At 34.6% G+C, this 22877-nt stretch overlaps 1 protein-coding gene across 1 annotated transcript in view; it reads left to right on the top strand.

Annotated features, from left to right (window-relative positions):
- Positions 1-19723, top strand: part of LOC100371220 (src substrate cortactin-like) — a 29351-nt gene extending 9628 nt beyond the window's left edge. Inside the window, exons 5-15 of the mRNA XM_085506512.1 lie at positions 775-940; positions 5137-5192; positions 6473-6638; positions 8622-8732; positions 14580-14813; positions 15035-15096; positions 15852-15941; positions 16546-16837; positions 18890-18982; positions 19394-19449; positions 19624-19723. Coding sequence (XP_085362638.1) covers positions 775-940; positions 5137-5192; positions 6473-6638; positions 8622-8732; positions 14580-14813; positions 15035-15096; positions 15852-15941; positions 16546-16837; positions 18890-18982; positions 19394-19449; positions 19624-19704 — 1407 coding nt within the window. The 3' untranslated portion in view covers positions 19705-19723. The remainder of the gene's footprint in view (positions 1-774; positions 941-5136; positions 5193-6472; positions 6639-8621; positions 8733-14579; positions 14814-15034; positions 15097-15851; positions 15942-16545; positions 16838-18889; positions 18983-19393; positions 19450-19623) is intronic.
- Positions 19724-22877: the final 3154 nt, after the last annotated feature.

Below are 22877 nucleotides of genomic sequence, written 5' to 3'. Positions count from 1 at the left end.
TAATATTTTTGGCCATTTTTAGTGTATATTTATAATAATGCAGCAAATCTACAGTGTTTTATTAACCAAAACTGTTTTTCGCGTTTTTCTCGAGTTGAAGTTTTGATCGAGAACGACTCATTGGGACCGCCGCCAAATCAAGTGCGTTCGGACTAGGACATTCAAACTAGCAGTTATCGTTCAAAAGATAATGATGGTGCGAAATATGTCTGGGTTTTTAAAGAAAATGCTTTGTCACAGAATAATAGTCTGTTAAAGGTGCCAAGTATGAAATAATTTGGGGACAAAAAAACAAACCTGCATAGAAATCGGAATAATAGGTCTTTTGATTATCGGAGACGCATTTCAATGGACTTGATTACGGACAATGCATAACTTAAATTTCACCAGGAAATTCCGCAGTGTGCTCTCGCAATCGCGTACTTAGTCATTTTTACAAGGTTCGCCATTTTTGATGTCACGTGATAATTATGTAAACAATGTCTGTCCAGTTTGTGCGAACTTGCACCTCTATACTCAGTCTTTTGATATATATAACCTAAATTACTGTTCTGAACAAGACAACAGATAGAGATTGTTTTATTTAAAAACGTCACAAAACCTTCTCGCTACCTTAAGTGTCCCAAACTTTATACCTTTCACTGTATGCACTTTGGGTTTGTAATAAAACAGTTTGTGTTATATGTATGGTCCTGTTGTTGACATTAATTTGAGAGAGCGGAATCAGTCATATAAAAGTCTTATGCTTTATTTGTGTTTGCTTATATTATTCAGTCTGCTGTGGGAATGGAATACCAAGCAAAGCTACAGAAACACGTGTCACAACAAGACTATGCCAAAGGGTTTGGTGGAAAGTATGGTGTAGAAAAAGATAGAGTGGACAAGTCAGCTGTTGGTTATGAATATCAAGAAAAACTACAAAAACATGAATCACAAAAAGGTAACTATTGAACAGTGCCCATATTGGGGACTTTCCAGTTCCTAATGGCTGCTCATTTGCATAACCATTTCATGGTTTGAACGTGGGGGGGGGGGGGCACTGTGAGTGCGACCATTTTATATGCCTGTAGGTCCAAATCTGGAGATACTGTAAAATACTTTATTTTAGCTGGAATTAATTTTCGCTGATTTTGTATGGATTTTATTTTCACTGATTTTTGACGAGTTGAATGTAAAATATACAAAAAAAGGTATATTCGCTGGATTTTATTTCCACTGAATCATTCCTTCAGCGAAAATAGCGAAAATTAATTTCAAGCTAAAATAAAGTATTCCACAGTAGTACAATTCCTGCATGATGCTAATCGGGTGCATCCAATGTTGTATTCAACGCCACTCCAAGCGCCGAACACCGCTGTCATCTGGGTACTTTGTTAAGCCCTCTAGTGGTGTTCTGACGAAACAAGACAATTATAAAGTCAGGAATTGTGTACTGCCATCCTGAGTGAATGTGCTTTCATGTACTGCCTGTAAATATCATGCATTTTGCCTCAGAAATCATATTCCATCTTTGACACTACCTGTACATGTACAGTACGTGTATGGGGATGTCTGACTGTCTTCCTATCATAATGGCAGTCAATGTAAACACTATTATATCAAAGTAAACATGTGCATGTACTGCATACATATATCTCCTAGCTACACACACATCGTGGCAGCATGGTAGCAGCTGCTATGAGCTTACTTCTATCAAAACTGTATAAACTGTCTCTGTTTCCTGCCTGGTCAAACACAAACACCTGTGGGTCTTACTGGTGGGACACATGTGTATGGACCTACAGTTTTGCAAGATGGCTATCAAATTTGCCACCTAATTAGCAAACTAGCTAAGTGATTAGCAAAAACTTTGGCACATACGCTTTGTACACTTGGAATCAACAGTTTGGGTTTGTGTGCTGTGATTTGGATCACATCATTATCTGAGAGGGGGGAGTGAGAACATGCATAAATTAACATAATAAATGCATATTGTGACATATTAATGTATGCAATCACTGTAGTACTGTAAAATACATTATTTTAGTGGGAACTAATTTTCGCTGAAAAGACATTTGGGTGTTTTGTATGGAGTTAATTTTCACTGATATTTGTTGAGTTGAAAGTAAACTAAAGGAACAACGGTATTTTCCCTGGATTTTATTTTCACTTAATCATTCCTTTAGCAAAAATAGTGACAATTAATTCCAAGCAAAAATAAAGTATTCTACAGTAATTCAAATAATACTGTGTTTATTTAAAATGAAAAGGACTTGTATGCCAAGTTGTAGTTAGCATATAGGTTGTGGCTTTCCTAAACCTGTGCTCCTTGTGGGAATGGAACAAGTCCACTATCACAACAAGGCACAGGCACTGGGAACATCAGTTTTGGATGACGTAGTACACGTGTACCAGTTTGGGAACAGTCTATGCTCGGGTCTGTGTTTCAAAATGGCAGTGTAGAAGTCGATGTAAATTTTTCTCTGAGACTGGTGTTTTGATTTTCACAAGATTTCACCTGTTTTATTAGTCCCCGTTCGGACGCAGTCCGAAAATGGGGACTTATATTTTGACCTCCATGTATCCATGTGTGCGAACCTGTATCTTAAAAATGCCTGGACCAATCACAATCAAATTTCACACATACATCATACATTACATTATACATATGCACATTAATTTCTTTTAAAATCTGATTCTGAATGGCGACCATTTTTGTGGTGAAAAATCATCAAAATCAAGTATTTATGATGGATTTTGTTCAAACTTGGTGCATTTATTGGACATTATGGGACCTTGATGCATGTAATTGTATTTTTCAGATCGGATTTGAAATGTATCTAAGACTTATTACCAAAGTAATTGCCGATAGTAACTGTTGACTTAGATGGAATTTCTGTACATTTTTTCTTACTTTTATTTGATAAATATAAATTTTAAAGTGATATTTTTAGTGAGCCCAAGGTGAGGGTAGGGTAAACTCCTACAAATAAATGTCATCCCTTAAGTTGTTGGCCACACCTCTGTATTTTCATTGCTTGGGTGTCAGTTAGCTGTTGTGCAATTTAGGTAGCAAATTTGATAGCTACATATCTTGCAGCACTGCAGTTCCATGCTGTCTCAAAATCATTATTTACATACAGATGGCAGCTTTTGATAGTTGCAACAAGACCACTTAGAAAACCTCCTACTCTTGTTGCTCTTAAAACTAGTTCTAGTTAACTGCACAAGGTTTTTTTTTCTGAAAGTCTTCAATTTTCCGAATATTTTTAGTCCCCGTTCGGACGGAGTCCGAAAACGGGGACTTATGTTTTGCCCTGTGTGCGTTCGTCCGTGCGTCCGTGCGTCCGTGCGTCCGTGATCACCTGTATCTCGAACATGCATGGACCGATTATGTTCAAACTTCGCTCATACATCACACACTATATGGGACATATGCACATGCATTTTTTTCATGATCTGATTAACGATAGCCGAATAGCGGCCATTTTAAGGCCGAAAATGCATCAAAATGGCACATTTTCACCATTCCGGACCCGGATCTCAGTTATGCATGGACGGATTTCGTTCAAATTTGGTACATACATTAAACATAATAGGACCTTGATGCACGTCATTTTTTTTTTCGGATCAAGTTCGAAATGGCCGACTGGCGGCCATTTTGTTTTAAAGAATTCAGTTCTGGATCCGTATCAGAGACATGTCTGGATTGATCAAGTTCAAACTTCACACACACAAGGTACATCATGTCACAAATATGTATGTGCATTTGTTTCATGATCCCATTAACGATAGCCAAATGGCGGCCGCTTTAAGGCCGAAAATGCATTGAAATCGCACATTTTCACCATTCCGGACCCAGATCTCAGTTATGCATGGACGGATTTCATTCAAATTTGGTACATACATTAAACATAATAGGACCTTGATGCACGTCATTTTTTTTTTCAGATCAAGTTCGAAATGGCCGACTGGCGGCCATTTTGTTTTAAAGAATTCAGTTCTGGATCCGTATCCGAGACATGTCTGGATTGATCAAGTTCAAACTTCACACACACAAGGTACATCATGTCACAAATATGTATGTGCATTTGTTTCATGATCCCATTAACGATAGCCAAATGGCGGCCGCTTTAAGGCCGAAAATGCATTGAAATCGCACATTTTCACCATTCCGGACCCAGATCTCAGTTATGCATGGACGGATTTCATTCAAATTTGGTACATACATTAAACATAATAGGACCTTGATGCACGTCATTTTTTTTTTCAGATCAAGTTCGAAATGGCCGACTGGCGGCCATTTTGTTTTAAAGAATTCAGTTCTGGATCCGTATCCGAGACATGTCTGGATTGATCAAGTTCAAACTTCACACACACAAGGTACATCATGTCACAAATATGTATGTGCATTTGTTTCATGATCCCATTAACGATAGCCAAATGGCGGCCGCTTTAAGGCCGAAAATGCATTGAAATCGCACATTTTCACCATTCCGAATCCGGATCTCAGTTATGCATGGACGGATTTTGTTCAAATTCGGTACTTACATTAAACATAATAGGACCTTGATGCACGTTATTTTTTTTTCGGATCAAGTTCGAAATGGCCGACTGGCGGCCATTTTCTTAAAGAATTCAGTTCTGGATCCGTATCCAAGACATGTCTGGATTGATCAAGTTCAAACTTCACACACACATGGTGCATCATGTCACAAATAGAGATGTGCATTTGTTTCATGATCCGCTTAGCAATAGCTGAATGATGGCCATTTTAAGGCCGAAAATGCATTAAAATCATGTATTTTCACAATTCCAGAACCGGATCTCAGTCATGCATGCATGGATTTTGTTCAGATTTAGTACAATGTGTTGTACATATGCAGGTGCATTTCGGTCATGATCTGCTTTGAATGTATATGTCACTCAAATATGAACGGAACGGGGACGTGTCATTGACAATGACTTGTTTAATTTAGAAATGTTTTTGAGCAATAAAGTGTCAACAAATTTAAAAGTCACTCACTGGTTTTAAAGATGACCTCCATAGTCTGTGTCAGTAATTTGCTGGCACCCATGTTTGATTTTGTACTAATCAACGTTCATTGTCAGATCAAATCAAATCAACTCTAATCAAACACTGCATTTTATTATCAGATTATACCACTGGGTTTGGTGGTAAATATGGTGTACAGAAGGATAGAGTAGATAAAGTAAGTTCTGTTTCCAGGATTCATTTCTCTACTTTTTGTTGTAATTTGAAAAACCCAAAAGTTTTGGATTTGGGCACTTGGTCTCCACTATGTTCCTGAATTGCGTATTACTGTATTTGTTCTTTTTTATAGGTGCATGCAAGGTGAGCATGAGTTGAATACTGTAGAATACTTTATTTTCGCTTGGAATTTATTTTCGTTATTTTCGCTGAAGGGATGATTCCGTGAAAATAAAATCCAGCGAATATACTTTTTTTCCTATATTTCACATTAAACTCATCAAAAATCAGTGAAAATAAATTCCATACAAAACGCCCAAAAAGCCTTTTCAGCGAAAATTAATTCCAGCGAAAATAAAGTATTCCACAGTATACTTAATAGTCTTTTCACCACCAAACTTTTTTGCCCAAATTGTTCTGCACTTTTTTTTTTTTATATTCAATATTTCTGGAAATGAACTCCAATTTTGGAGCCAACACACAATTTGGATAAATTTTCAGTTTTTACTCAAAAAATTTGCTATTTTTGTCCTAATCTTCTGAAGGAAAGAGCAGACTATAAATGGGCCTATTTTGTGAAGAAAAGCGGGAACTTGTGGTGATAAGGTCCTGATAGGTCAGCTATTGTATTCATATTTGCAATATACATTTTATAATAGTTGGTCTTCCAAACATTATAGGTGACTGAATTGTTGGAAGGAAAATTAAAATTAAATAACAGTCTTGCCAGCCAGTGCATGCATAAACTTGAGGGCGCTGTCTCTGGCTGTAAACTTAATTACCGTAAATTCTTTCAAGTTGTTGAAATAACACGTGGAAATATTAGGAGCTTCTAATTTCCTGGCAGGTTTTTGAATTACTGGATGCAAATAAAAAAAATATTATTGAGCATCTGACTCCGGATAAAAGTGTTTTGGATGCGGTCGAATGTTAAAATGGGCATCACTTACACTTCACATTCAAACACTTTCTTTTGTTTTGTAACATTGGATGTAGAAGTGCTGGAAATAGAATCCGTCAAAGAACGCAAATATTTACACAGTTCAACACATTTTTCCTTGCCATTTCTGGCTGCTATCTCTCGTTAAATCATTATTATAAGGAGTAAATAGATGAATAATTATATTAAGGCTATAACTGAGGCAGTATGAGAATACGATTACATATCAGTCACATACTATGAGAGACACAAGGCATAAGGAATTTTCACGATTCTATTAAATTCATGTCAAATACTGTACTGTGTACATACTCACAATAATTTCTGCTTCGTATCGCTAGGCAGCGGTTGGTTACGACTATCAGAGCAAGTTGCAGAAGCATGAATCACAACAAGATCACTCCAAAGGATTTGGTGGTAAATTCGGTGTACAAACTGACAGGGTGGACAAGTCAGCTGTTGGCTGGGATCACAAGGAAAAAAGTGCAAAACATGATTCTCAAAAAGGTATTACTATAAAGTACTTTATTTTAGCTGTAATTATTTTTCGCTGAAAAGGATTTTTGGGTGTTTTGTATGGAATTTTACTGATTTTTGATGAGTTGAATGTGAAATACATGTATAGGAAAAAAAAGTATATTTGCTGGATTTTATTTTCACTGAAGCATCCCTTCAGCGAAAAATAGTGAAAATAAATTCTGAGCGGAAATAAAGTCTTCTACAGTATTGTCACTTATCAGACACATCCTGTTGTATATTTACATTGTAGTGTGGAATGTCACAGATTAGAGAGTTTTTAGCACTGTAAACTTTTCAATTTTCAAATGATAGAAATGTTCACATTTTCAAGATTTGAAGGCATTTTTTTGCAAATATCCCTAGCTAAAACACAAAAGAAATTTTCACTACTTGGTTTTGTTTTAAATATACCGATTCATACCATGTTCACTTCTGGCTTTTTGCTTTTCATCACATCGATGTATCTTTTGTCAACTTAATAAAAAAAAAAAATGTGAAGACTTCATGCAACTTTTAAAAGGGTTTGAAAATGGTGTAGTTTAAATCTCCCTGAAGGTAGAAGAATTATGTAACGGTTATGCTGGCATAAAAATAGATGAGAATGTGTTACATCGAGGTAAGAGGCTTATACATTGGCGACCATTCTCATGTTGTAAGTACATTGGTATCCTAGAATAAACTTGAGATTCACAGTCAACTTACTTAAGTTTATTTTATTTCACAGTAGGCAGGCATGTGATGTGTGTCAACTTTTAAGGAAGTTTAGGTTGTATTAACCAGTACTGTAAAACACTTTATTTTCACTTGGAATTAATTTTCACTAATTTCGCTGAAGGAATGATTCAGTGAAAATAAAATCCAGTAAATATACAATTTTTCCTATATTTTACATTCAACTCGTAAAAATTCAGCGAAAATAAATTCCATACAAAACACTCTAAAAGTCTTTTTGGTGAAAATTAATTCCAGCTATTAAAATAAAGTATTTTACAGTATATGACACCATTGTATATAATATATAATGTATCAATAACATAAGATTAGTTCCATGTTCCAACAAGTTACATGGCCATAGTTTGTTAACTGTCATTGCTTGATTGAAAAATTATACAAAACACAGAAATATATGATCAACGAAACATTGCCTATTTACGAGTCAGTGCTAATGTGCACATTATCTTGTGGTCATTATATTTATGCTTCTTGTAAGAATCTCTGTTGTTGACTGCTGTAAAATACTTTATTTTAGCTGGAATTAATTTTCGCTGAAAAGACTTTTTGGGTATTTTGTATGGAATCAGAGGTACATTACTTGGGGTTTGCAACTACGGTGACATGATACCAAGATCACGTTTCAATCTCGCTCTCGCATAAGCGTTCCAACTCAGAAAAATGCAAATGCGCATGCCCGAGGTAACTGGGATACTGGAAAGTCCAGGTGGATCAAAATAGCTGCTTACAATATGACTCAACTATATTTTCTGTACATTTTCGATGTATTCCATTTTTTCACTATGAATGTGGTAATAAATGTTTTATTATTTTATTACAAACCGCCTATGTCATATCAGAAGGTCGTAGCACCAGTCTCGCTATCTACGAGATGAGACTTGAATGGGATCTTGACATGATGTCACCATACAGTACTATGCGCGTTGCAAACCCCAAGTAATGTACCTCTGATGGAATTTATTTTCACTGATTTTTGAAAATAGAATGTAAAATATGGGGAAAAAGGTATATTTCCCGCTGGATTTTATTTTCACTGAATGATTCCTATAGTGAAAATTAATTCCAAGCGAAAATAAAGTATTTTACAGTATTACTGGGGTACAACTTACACCAATGTAACTTTTTTTTGTAAGAACACAGTAGCACTCAAACCTTCTTATTAATTTATTTTTTTTAATTTCCTATTGCATAACCATGATAATATCTTTATATTAATTTATGTTGTGTATGATTTACCAGATTATTCCAAGGGTTTTGGTGGCAAGTATGGAGTGCAGGATGACAGGAAGGATACTGCAGCTGTCGGATGGGAGTATCAACCATCACTGCAAAAACACGAATCTCAGAAAGGTATAAAATATTTCTACTTCTTCTTGTAAAATTTGTTTCTGAAAATGTTTGCAAATCAATTTACAACACGATTATTATTACATGATTATGCCGCAGTAGTTTTATACTACAAATGACATTAAACAGCTGGTAAAAATGATCACAGTTAAAAACGATGTTTTGAGAATCAACTTCACATTTGAGTAAGACGCCATGACACCAAATGGGAAAGTTACTCACGGTGTCATGTTGTCTTACTCAAATGTGAAGTTGATCCTCAAAACATTGTTCTTAACTGTAATCTTTTTTATCAGCTGTTTTATTGACTCCCGTGTGCGAAGCACACAATGGGAGTCTTTGCAGTTACCCTGTCTGTATGTGTGTGTGTGTGTGTCTGTCTGTCCGTTCCTCTGATATCTCAAGAACCGTATGTTGGTTTTTAATTAAACTTGGTGTATGGATGCTCTGGGCTAATGTGCAGATTTGATTAGGTTTTGGTTGTAATCCATGCATATTAATTACCTGATTTGCATGATAATTAGCTAATTTCTAGCTGTTCCTTGACTTTTCTGCTGATAAAGAGCCATTCCTTAGATTTTGATGAAACTTGGTACATAGATGCTCTGGACTAATGCACAGATGTGATTAGGTTTGGGTAAAAATCCATACATATAATTAACCTAATTTGCATAATGATTAGTCAATTTTCGACTTTTTTACTGATATCTCAGGTACTAATCATTACATTTCAATGAAACTTACATAGGACGATGCACAGACAGATATGTGAAATATTAATTACCTAATTTGCATAATTAATCGATTTTCAGATTTTGATATTTCAAGTACTATTACTTCATTACTTTTTAATGAAACTTGGTACATAGATGCTCTAGAACAATTCAAAGACCTGATTAATTTTAAGTAAAAATGTGTGCATATTAATCAACTAATTTGCATAATTAGTTACATTGATTTACTTGGTACGTTGATGCTCCAGAACAAAGCACAGACCCGATCAGTTTTGAATTAAAATCAGATCATATTAATTACCTAATTTGCATAATATATGATGATTTTTGGTTCTAATCACATTTCAGTGAAACTTTGTACATAGGTGATCTGTGACAGTACTTATCTTAATTCAAGGAATCTTGTTACATTTGAACTCTAACACAATGTAATGATCAAATTAGTTTGAGGTTTATATACATCTATAATAATTACCTAATTTGCATAATAATTTACTTTTCAGCTTTCAACTAATTTAGTTAGGATTAATCATCACATTATAATGAAACTTTGTACATGTGAACCCTGAAACAATATACAGACCTAAATCTATGCATAATAAAATGCTTAACTTGTATAATAATTCATTTGGTTCATTGAGGTAATCCACAGACATGATTAGTTTAATGTTGATAAACATGCATATTATCTATTATTAGTCCATTTCTAAAAAAATCAGATTTAAATCGAATTCATCGCCGAGGTGCTTTAGAATAATTTACACTAAAAACCATGGATGAAAAATCAAATGTATTTTCTGTATGTATTATAAATTTTAATAATGTGAATCACATTTTTTTCATGTTATGCATCTCAAATAGCAGACAAAAATTAGTTGACAAGCTTCTCGTTTGAGAAGCAAATCTTAAATTTTGAATTAATTTTAATGTGTCTCCAATACTCTCAGCACATAGGAGTTTCTTTTTAAGCTTTCTTTGATGTCATTTGTTATAAAGAATATCCAATGAGCGACTGTGTAATGTCATATTTATTTTCATATATTCTGAGACTTTGGCAAGGAACATATGAAAATTACTACACAAGTTTTAATAAATACAATATTACATGGTCACAAATCCAGCTGCTAATTTATCTCACCAGAAAATTGTCCCGGGTTGCAACTAATTTGCCTATTAATTTACATACTAATTATTATATTGTATAGTTTACATTTTTTAAATAAACAAGATTTACTGTATAAAGTGAAACACATTAGTTAATTAAAGTGTGATAAATTGCCAAAAATACATTAGTTAATATTGTTAATTGGTTACAATTATATATAATTCATATCAGGAGTTATAACTATAAAATCGTCATTAAAATTGAAGATTACGTGAATTTGACCCCCCTCCCTTCCTAATCCTTTGTTCCCTTAATAGCTTCGCGCATATGCTGGTAATTTTCATACCATATGTCAACAGTAAAAAAAACTTGGTTGCCATTACAGAATTATCCATCTCAGTCAGAGTCTGTTATTTATTTTCCTGCTCAAAATGCAGGTTAATTGTGCTAGCTAAACATTAAAACTCTACCCCTGACTTAATTAGCAAGGAAATGAATAACTGATTAGGAAAATGTGTCTCTGGTTCAAGGTTTGTTTTACCGATAAACTTTCTTCAATTGTGTCTGGTCTTCCACGGTGTAGGTAGGTCACGAATGTAGTCATTTCTCCGGCACTGTCGGCTATCGCTTTTACCTCAAAGCTAATTTAAAAGTGATGATAGATTAATTGATAGTGAATTGCAGTACAAATACTCTCGTGTGGGCGAACTTGACTTGTGTTTTCCCGTTAATTCTAGTCTAAGGCATTGTCATGTTTATTTGCTTTCTACATTTGAACGCCATCAGTGTTCTCCACAAATAAAATTTAAAGAGGGACGCTAATTTGCATATAATTAGCATATTTAATTTGCATATAATTAGCACACTAATCATACATTTCAAAGGAAATTCTTAGCACTTTTATATTTACATCAATTAAATACTGTGTACAAGTACTATATTAATGTTCTTGAATTATTTTGATGAATAAGTTAAACCACTTGATGTGTAAAAAAATATAAACTTTGACAAATGAAGAATATCAATTTTATTCTTTGTAAAAGTGTAATGGAACAAGTTGTGAAATTCTAGCCTTTCATTTATTTCTTTTAAATTTCTTTCAAATATTTCCATTTTCATAGGTTTTATAAATGCACTGAAATATTGTAATAGTTGAAAACCCCAAGTAATAATAAGAAAAATATTTTCACATAACAAAATTACCATTTAAAAGAAAAAGAAAAATCAAATCCGATGACTGTAAATAAATTAATCATTATGTTGATTGCATTGTGGGTACTGAGGACAAAGGTCAAATCAGATACTGTGACATCCATGTTGTTTCAGTGTTTACCGTACGTTTTGTTTTGGTGATTTATTTGATGATTCTTTTTACTTTTCGCCAATAAAAGGCAATTAACAAGCAATTGGACCAATAAATTGTTGCTGGTTCTCCTGTTCTTAAGTATCTCGGCTAATTCAGGAATGATGAGAAAACTTGTTTTGACTATCCCATTGCGTGATTAACGCAATGCTTGTGACAATCACTTCGCGCATCCATTCATAGTTTTTTGTTTATTTATTCAGCCAGTTTTTCCCCAGACATCCAATCCATTGTCCTAGTTGTAACCTATGCCACTATCTATCTCTTAGTTCTTTGTTTTATTGCCTGTCAGTTTAAGAGGTCTCTCAATAACGTCGTCGGGACATCTTCCGGGACTGTGAAACAGCATGTCACCAAAAACAAAGGAGGGTGCTGAAGATAAATAGAGGGGTGCTACAAATTGAAGAGGGGCGCAAATGAATTAAAGAGAGGCACTTCGCCCCTCTTAAACCCCTCGTGGAGAACACTGAATACTCAACTAACAATACAATGTATTTGATCGGGACGGGAAATGTGAATGCAGGGCGCTTGTTGCCCGATGCAGGGCCCACGACTACCTATGCAGAGCGCACGACTTCCTATGATTGTCCGTCGTCTGTCGCTGTCCATCGGTGTCAACCACACAATTTCAACTTCTTCAAAACCACGAGTCAGAATATTTTCAAATTTGATATGCAAGTACCTTGGATGGTTGTTTCTCAGATTTGTTCATTTCATGTCAAAATCTGAAATTCTCTATTTTTGGTGAATATTTTTGATAAAAAGTGATATTTTCGACTTCTTGTTAAAAACCGCAAGTCTGATTGCTTTGATATTACATATATAGGTACTACATGTGGATCTCTCTCAGATTTGTTCATTTCGTGATGATATCTTTAATTCATAAATTTTGGTGAATATTTTTGTAATTTTTGGTAAAAAGTGATATTTTCGACTTCTTGTTAAAAGCTGCAAGTCCAATTGCTTTGATACTATACATATTGTTCAATTTTTAATGATATCTTCAGTTCTTTAATTGAAACGTGCATTGCTAACAGCGAAGCTATCTCAGCCGATAGGCTTCTTGTTTATGTTATGCTAATTAATGAACACCGGAAAGAGTAAATGTAACAGATTGACAATAAGACTTAAAGGATTAGTTCAGTCATGATGGGATTTCTTCAGCTTTGCTGTCAACCCATCAGCTTTGCGGAAAAGCTCTCGGAATAGCGGCATAAATCTTAGAGTAGCAGTCTGCTACACTATAATGCTTTGGGGAGAACACTGGCATTTTTTTCAGCAAAAACAAATATATAACAAGTATGTGCACATATCCTGAGCACCTAAGTGCATTCTATTCATTTACATACAGCAACACAATTTAATGCGTGTTTGGAACAGTTTATCACTAGCAATTGAATATTTAAATTAATTTTTTTAATCACTAGTACTTTATGTGGGACATATGCACATGCAGTGGTTTAGCGATTTGATTCAAAATGGCTGACTGGCAGCCATCTTGTTTTTAAAAAATGTTGTATTTTGGTCATGCTTTGTCAGTTTTCATTCAAATTTGATACATAGATTATACATGTTAGGATACATGTCCTCCGACCGTCCGTGCATCCGTCTGTCTGTCTGTGCGTCCATTTGTGCGTCCATTCGTCCAGAGTCATATTGTTTTTTTTTTTAAATGTGGTATCTTGAACATGCCTTTTCAGTTTTGATTAGCTCTGCTGTCGACTTTGTTGAGTAGAGCTTATCATATGAGTAATTGTCCATCGGCGACTGCGGCAACATTTCAGTTTTTCGACTTCTTCTTGAAAACTAAAATATCAATTGCTATGATGGATGTACTTTGTGTATATTTACCTTGGGTAGACCTCTCTTAAATTTGTTCTAAGTAAAAAGTGATATTTTCAACTTATTGTTGAAAACTGCAAGTTTGAGTGCTTTGATAATGTACATATAGATACTACAGGGGTGCAGATTTGTTCATTTTGTGATCATATCTTTCCCTAATTACAGAGCAACATGTATCTCAGCCGATAGGCTGCCCATTTTTAAAAAAATCGTGCCGCTTTTTGACGTAATCACTTCCAACAGATCATACTTTGACATATGGTAGTTCAGTTTCTTTTTTCAAAAACCAGAACTTATAAGTAAATGTTCCTGAACACCAATATATTTTTAAAACAAAGCTTGACTGTCTATAATAATACCCCAGTATTAAACTAAATCAACGTTGCTATAACCACAGATAACCAATCCAACGAAGACTATGTACACAATGAACTCAAAAAGAGTGGTACTAGTAGTAAATAGACCATTTTCCATGAAATCAAATGTAAAAACAGGACAAACAAAGGTCATAGCATCGTAGTGGCGTCAAACATCGCGTAGGATTCGACAAACGCAAAAATATTTTGGGGGATATTTCCATGCTTAATAATTTGCTGTACACATTTGATGATAGACAATTTTGATTAAGTGAGGGTATTCGAAAGCAATTTTCCTCTGTTGAAGATGTGAGCTACGAAATAAAGAAATTCGAGTTCAAAATCAAATCGTTCGATTTTTGCGGCAGACGTTCAACGCGCATCTTTCATGCATCCCGCGAGATCTCGCAGTTGAACGGAAAATCACCTATTAAATATATTCTACTTCAGATTACTCCACTGGTTTCGGTGGTAAGTACGGTGTACAGACTGACAGAATGGACCAATCAGCCAAACGTTACGAAGATACCACTAAAACTGAACTGCATCCCTCCCAGGTCGATATGAGCAAAGGATTTGGTGGTAAGTTTGGTGTGGATGAAAGGAAGGACGCATCGGCCGGTAGTTTTGATGATATGGAGGAGGTGAAGGGAACAAATTACAAAAGAACAAGACCACAGGGAGGTGAGCGTAAATTGTCTAATCATCCTTTTAACTACTGCACCTATTCATCCACTAATAATTTTGGATTGGTCGAACTAACAAACTAACGTACTAGCTGGCTCATCTAATTTGCATAACACTATTTTGGCCATTGTAGTTGGCCAATTTGCACTGCATGGTGCATCTACCCGAAAACCGTTTGCGAAGAACATTATTGCTCACTGTGTTATTGTCTTCCACAGCATCTGGTGCAGCTGGTAGTTTGAAATCAAAATTCGAAAACCTTGCACATCAAGAAGAAGAGGTAAGCAGAATTAATGAAGAAGTTGTAGTGTAGTGTAGTGTATAAGTTTTTGCTTCATCACACACACAGTTTAGCAGCTGTTGATTCAGACTGATGATGAGTTTACCAGTGAGAGTTCTTATTCATAAAGGATCACACTGGGTGAGTGTGCCACAAACTCCATTGATAGACTAAAACCACTGGTTGAATTTCATTCCCTAATGGATGTGATTTAAGGGGTGCATTCGCCTGTGTTCAACTAGGTGTGGTTGATGCCATAACAGTGCATTAAATTTCCATAATGCCATTGTGATGAGAAAAGGGTCAAATTACCTTGTCACCCAGTTCCAAACATGAAACATGGTCTCTGCAGCAAAATGCACATCAAATTAATGATATTAAAACAAATTACCAAATCAGTTTTGATGGAGGTAGAAAAAATAATTATTTACTCTCTAAATAGAATAAGGGCCAGTGGAGTGTTTATGGTAAATTCTGCCTGTTTACAAAACACATGGTATAAAGCATAGATGGAAATGATACCTATCGATTATGTGTACTGTTCCTTTCATCAGTGCATGTTAGATATCCCTCACTATAAATAGTTGCAAATGGGAATATTGGCTCCTTGTTAAATATCTCTCTTAAAAACTGTTAAAAACTCAAAACTTAAAATAATGTAACATAGACCCATCTTCATCATAAAGATTGATCGTAATTATACATTATTATATGAGCCAATATCACCTAGGCAACACAATATTATTCATTTTCAGGAATCCCGAAGACGAGCTGAAGCTGAAAAAGAGAGAAGAGAGGCTAAAGATCGAAGAGATAAAGAAAGAGAAAATAAAAGGGCTGAAGCAGTAAGTAAAATATTTTCACCCCTGCTCAAATATATCAGGTATACTCAGACTGGCGTAAACATTTTGGGATACATTATGCATGTGGATTCATTATGTGGTTCTATTTAGTATGACCTAATGGTGACCATTTCAGTGCAAAAATTCATCAAAATCATGCTTTTTTTTTAATTCTGGAACTAAATCATGTGTGTGTGTGGCATGTGTGGGCAAATTTTATTTGATATTTGTGCATACATTGGTCATAATGTTACTCTGGTACGTGTTTATTTTTTTTATAGATCTCAAAAAAAAAATATAATAATTTTTGCATTTAAATAAGACTTGGTGCCTGCTTAAAGATTGATGAAGTATGATTGAAATTCAAGCATACTAAGTGCCTGATTTTCTTAATATGTGTAATCATCACATTTCAATGACATAATTAGTTTAATGTTGAAAACCATGCATGCTGATTACTAAACTTTGATATCGCAAAAAACTGTACTTGTGGTAAAGGTGCTTTGAAATCTTAAAATTGCAAGTCTGTTTCTGAACAGGATTGAATTTATTAGTCCAAGTTTTTTGGGTTGCCAAGCAAACAGAAATGCAATCATTTTATTTGTAGGAGAGAAGAGCAGCGGAAGAAGAAGAAGCAGCATCCAGAGCAAGAGCTCCATCACCATCACCACCAGAACCAGAACCTGAGGATACTTATCAAGAGACAGTGGTGCCACCGCGAGAACCAGAACCACAACTAGAGCCAGAACCAGAACCCGAACCAGTGGAGTATGAAGATGTTAAAGCTCCACCACCACAAGTTGAAGAAATGTATGATGACACGCAAGCACCACCACCTTCCAGTCAATCTGATTATCAAGACATTCCAGCTGATACATATGATGATATCCGAGCACCAGGTTTGTCACACTTTAGTCTTTGCTAGTTTGAGGTATGAATAGGAAGTTAAATATAGGTACAGTCAGTTTGCCATTTATGAAAGGAAAAGCAGTGTTCTGTGCTCGTGCCAGTTACCATTGTGTACGCCATACGCCCAGTTTTATTTGTTAAGGTGCTATCTTGTTGCTGGGAAAGGATTGACCAGCTTTGTTATTAGTCCAAGAAAATTGTTCAGCTTGGAATGTGTCTGAACCCCTCATTAGTATGCAAGAATGTAGGAATGTACCAAGAAAATTTGTTTCTGGAGTAAATTGTAGTGTATTTTACTTATGAAAGGTCAAAAAGTGCATGGAGATTTTATGAAAATGTGTGGATGTTAACAGAATGTCGTCGTTTGGCCACAGTTGCGCAATAAATGATGGACTATTTTGGGCATAGCTATGAAATGTGTCATTAAAGTACTCACACGTGTGCATGGATTCCAATAGTTTGTGTTGTGAAGAAACTCCATTAGAAAATAAGTATTGTGTAATTTGTAGTGAGAATATATTCAAATAGATTTATGTTTATGAATCTTGTTTCTTTTCAAAGTGTATTTATATAATAAAAATTGTTTATGAAAATGTTTTTTATACTTTTTCGATGGATTGAATTTACATATGATGAGTTATTTTGTTATAGCATCACTCGAATTATGTGTTACGAATTTCTGATAGTTTAGGCTTTGTGTTCTTGCGAAATGGGAAGACATTTACTGATGTACAGTGGACATCGATAAAAGCGAACATATTTCGAAAGTTGTGAAATCATGGTACTGTTTTGGCATTATACAACTTGCAGTTCCCTTTTGATGGATTTTGTGTGACTGGCCGTGTTATCAAACTGTAGTATTATGTAAATCTGCCCCGGGAAAATCTGCAAGCAAAGTTTAAATTGCCATTTTCACGCTGCGTTATAATGTGGAATCGTCATCTAAATATGCACAATTGTTCGTCTCGTGTTCCCCAGCGCATTTAAAAATCCCTTTTAAATTTGGGGGACTTTGTGTGACTGACCGTGGTGTTTGTAAACTTTAGTCAAACTGTAGTAGTGTGTAAATTTGCCACAACGTGGAGTTGCCACCGTCTCTTGTTTACCAACTCATTTAAATACGTTTGTGCCTCAACGAGGACTGAAAAGTGATTTCCATTTACTTCACTGTTATAAATCAACTGTATTAGCTTCCTTCGAACTCCTATTGCCATCGGGATTATGTCTATATCTTCTTGTATGAAACGCACCTGAACCTTGGCTATGAACTTCCACATACCCACGCTTATGGGAATAGTGCATCGTAGGTAATACTGTATTGATCGAGGTGAAACAAACATGGCTGCCGTAATGCATGTTGTTCGACCACATCGCTCGTGTTTCTCTTCCTGTCTTAGAGTTCTCTGTTTTCTTTGATTTTTGTTATTTCAATTAAACAGCGATTTGGCTGTGGCCATGCATTTAGTCATTGTCAACTGTTTTTCTCGAATTGGTTGATTGTCATAGTAACATACGCTAAGTACAATTAAACGTCCCGAGTTGAACAGTAGTCTAAGGTTCAAAATAAACAAACATGATTATTTAATTTAGTTTAATTCCTTCAGTTAAAAATTGAGTTTCCAAAATAAATAATAGCACGTACCCTCATGTATACTTCAAGTTTTCATTAAAACAAAGTCAAAGTCTTTGAAATTGCTTTTCTGCCTGTTCGCCAATCCATTGCTCCAAAATACACCTTTAAATACTCTTTATTTTCCCAGCATCGAGATGGCTCTGTTAACTCTCGTTTACCATATGCATCATTTCCAATTATTAAAAAATCTTGTATGTCAATTGCATGAGTACCTATTGTTAAAAAAGCTATCTTGTTTGCCATATGCATCAGTTCCAATTATTAAAAATTCTTGTATGTGAAATGCACGACTACCTATTGTTAAAAAGCTATATATCTTGTTTGCCATATGCATCATTTCCAATTGTTACACATCTATTTGAATGTAACTATATATACCTTCAATACATATTCGATATGTTTTCTTCAGTTGACGAACCAGAAGATGATACTTATGCAGAGGTTGGGGAAGTACCCTCAAATACTGGACCAACAGCTGTAGCAGTGTATGATTATCAAGCCGGTAAGTGATATTCCACACTATATATCATATCACTTTAATACATGCGAGATACATTCTCTGCAAGAGCATTGAAATGTGTTGCTGTAAAAATTTCACTCAGAATTTTCAAGCAGTCTATTTTTGTATGGTACAAACCAGTTCTAATCTGGGCATTGGTGGCTCTGGGATCACTATTTAGTTCACTATATGTTTAATGGTCTGTTCCACTGTCCATAACTTTTGTTCAGATGTGTAAACAACATACATGTAATGGTATTCTCATTTAAGACAATATATACCTTCTGACTTTGCTAACCCATATTTCTGATCAATTTACTTTGATCCCTTACTTACGATCAATTGTCCCTATAATCTTGGTAATCCCTCATTTTATGTAGCGATTGTTTAAATATTTTTTTTATATCTTCATAGCGGATGAAGATGAGATTTCATTTGATCCGGATGATATCATCACAAATATTGAACAGGTTTGTATTCTTCACTTATTTCTTAGTAAACACATTTTGTAGTTTCATTGAAGTCTATGTGATCTAATTGAAACAAAAGGCATGTTTTTGCCTGATGTGTTTGTTATGTACTGTATTTGATCATGAAATTATCAACTTTATACTGAATCCATTTTGATATTTACCTTTATATAGATTGATGCAGGATGGTGGAGGGGTACATGCCATGGGAAAAATGGCCTCTTTCCAGCGAATTATGTTGAATTACGAGATTAAAGACAATATTTATACATTATGTATAGAATTTGTATTTTGCTTTAATTGGAATTATCAATCCTAAATTGTGGGTAGTGTCAACCTTGTCTGTAAAAGAGAACCAGGTAATCTGTAATTTTTATCCACATATGCTACATGAGCCTGGGAACAATTCTGATCAGTATGGTTTAGCGGGCTTGGTAATCTGAATTTTACTCTTTGTCATCATGTATTTTTCCAACATGAGCCAGGGAATCTGAATAAGCTATCATTTCTATATTTGTTGACTATGTGCCACCCGTTTTGTATTGTCATTTATTTTAGTACAAAATCCCCAATTTTCAGTGGTTTAAGAAATAATCGGCGACTCACATTGTCAATTTCATATTAGAAGGAGGTTGATTCATTAAAATAATGTATGATATAACAATTAAGGATAATGTTAGCCTTGTGGGCTATGTTTACTACAGAGGAAGTAAACAAATAGAAATTACAGCTGTTTTATCTTTTCATCCATTAAGGTTGCTGGAATTGTATTATTATGTACTGTAACTTTCAAATAATGCCTTGTTAATGACTGATACTGTGGAATACTTTATTTTCGCTGGAATAAATTTTCACTGAAAAGGCTTTTTGGGCGTTTTCCTTGGAATTTGTTTTCACTGATTTTTGATGAGTTGAATATGAAATATAGGAAAAAAAGTATATTCGCTGGATTTTATTTTCACGAAATCATCCTTTCAGCGTAAATAGCGAAAATAAATTCCAAGTGGAAATAAAGTGTTCTACAGTATTTGTTTGAATTTTTTTCCATTTTAACATATCTAAAGTAGAACAAAAAAATATGCGATATATACTTAAAAAAGGAAATATTTACAGTAATGTTAAAATAATGGATTGGACAACAGTTAATATGAAAAAAAAAAGATCACCAATGTGTCATTTATTTGTCACGACTTTGGTTGCAATTAAATTGAATTGGTGTAAATCAAAAATAATCGAAACCAGAAATTGGAAAAATCAAAAATTCTTACATGCTTTGCAGGATGAATAAAATAATCTCACATTCCATACATACGATCTTAAATTGACTTCAAAATACTGTGGAAAGTAATATTTGTAATAACATTTCAATGATGGCAGTTAAGACCAGTTTACAGTTTTATAGGAGTGTGCTTGATCAGACCTAATTTTTTTTAAAAAGGAAGTAGATACAAAAAATGTAGAATGTTAATGATTCTATTTTTAAATGCACGCTTTGCAATGCTTAATATATAAATATGCAGATTATGACCATATTTGATTATGACATATGAATGCTTTATCATATCATGAATGAGACATCTTGATATTATGAATTTTTAATAACAATAGTCTCACAAATAATATTTTATATCGTGGCAAATGCGTTCTTTTTACCACCTGGTATATATTCGGTCGGTCAACATTGTTTATTCAGGACTATGCATTTACATTTTCTAATTTGGTAAATATATGCTTTGTACAAAATATTTAGAGTCCATTATTTCCTTATTTGGCGTTTTTGTATTCACCCATTTTACTTCTTAGTCCTGATTATCCTTTCATGCCAATGTAGACTCGGCACCAGGACTGCAATCGAAAAATAAGATTTGTCTTGTATGAGCTAATACTATGAACACTAAAAACTGAACAATTTGAAAAGTCTTCCAATACATTTATCAATTTGCATAGTACTACTACTTGGTTTTTAGGGTGGGTTTTCTCGTCTTTAAAAAAGGTTGCTAGGGGTATTTTTGTAATGTGTCACGTCTAAACTACTGTATGTTCAATTTATGAATTCAGATATATTACTTATATCAGTTGATTTTTTTTAATAATTACTTTTTTGCCAGTTATTGTGAATAAAAAAGAGCAGTAGACATTGATTTGTATTTGTTTTTACACTTCACTTCAAATTTTTTTTTTTTTTTGGGGGGGGGGGGGGTAATGTGAACAAACAAATAATTTTCTTATTGCGATTATAACCCAACAAATTTGATGTATGGCAACAAGGACGAGTGTGCGCAAGTTAAAACAAAAGCAAATATTGAACAAACTTAAACTATGGCAAGATATAATTTTGATCTGGTTATTTTCCAAAAAAGTCGCATGAAAATTGATTATTATAATTACAATGCTACTTGCATAAGATCATAATATATTTAATAATGAATTCATGAAACGTGCAATAATCAGTTTTAAAATCACAGCGAAAACAGTATAATGTTAGGGGTTTCAGTCACGAGACCTTGGTGATTAGACAATGTGTGTGACAGACCCTGTGCTTGTAGTTTATCGTCTAATGTAATTTTTCCGTGCTCTATTTTCTATAAAAAAAACTGTCGCTTGCTGTTGCTGTAAGTATTCCCTTTACAACCAAAAAAATTGGTTTTGTTCCGAGTAACCCTTACAGAGTTACAGAGCGGTCAGAAAATCATGCTTATGCGTCTTTTATTTTCAAACGCCGTAGTCGTTTTAACGAAATGACGAAGGGCATTTTTCAAGCGAGGCCCGAGAGACTGTTATAGCATGTAAACGCCCTCGTGCGGCATTATGTGGAAATTGTCTGGTGGCGTTCCCGTTGAGACTTGTCGTTAAACCGACTACGGCGTTTGAAAATAAATGACTCTATTAGGCCCGAGAAATATCGACAGTCTAATCTCCACGAGTTCAAATGGAAGTAGAAAAGAGAAGGAGTGATGACGCTATTGTTTCCGCTGGTTTCATGATGCTTTGGAGTTGTTTACACATTTTAATTTCGTTGGCAAACACACTGTACAATCGTGCTGTACAATGTCACCGTTAATCTGCTCACGTATTTCGGCTATATTCGGAAGCTTTGCGAAGATTCTCGACGCACTGCGCATGCCCAAACAGACAACAATAATACAGAATACAGCAAAAGACGTACCTTGTTCGAAGTTGTTTTATCTACATGATGGTAGCCGCTTATTTACACAAGAAAACTAGAGTAGAACTGAAAAAAAAACAAAAAAAAACGTTTAAACATCGTCTATAAAATTAAATGCGCAACCATAAATAAAAGAATTGTGCATGCACACCTTTATCGGATCGCAAAGGTCATTTTACACTTGCAGGTACCGGAAATCCTGCATACGGACGCTTCCAAGATGAGTGATTACTTCTTTCCTGATATTTTTCATTGCAAAAGT

This window comes from Saccoglossus kowalevskii, chromosome 12 (assembly GCF_978046115.1).
Source record: "Saccoglossus kowalevskii chromosome 12, keSacKowa6.1, whole genome shotgun sequence".
In the NCBI taxonomy this organism is placed as follows: domain Eukaryota; kingdom Metazoa; phylum Hemichordata; class Enteropneusta; family Harrimaniidae; genus Saccoglossus; species Saccoglossus kowalevskii.
Note: the sequence above shows the minus strand (reverse complement) of the source record. Positions and strands in the feature narration are given on the sequence as shown.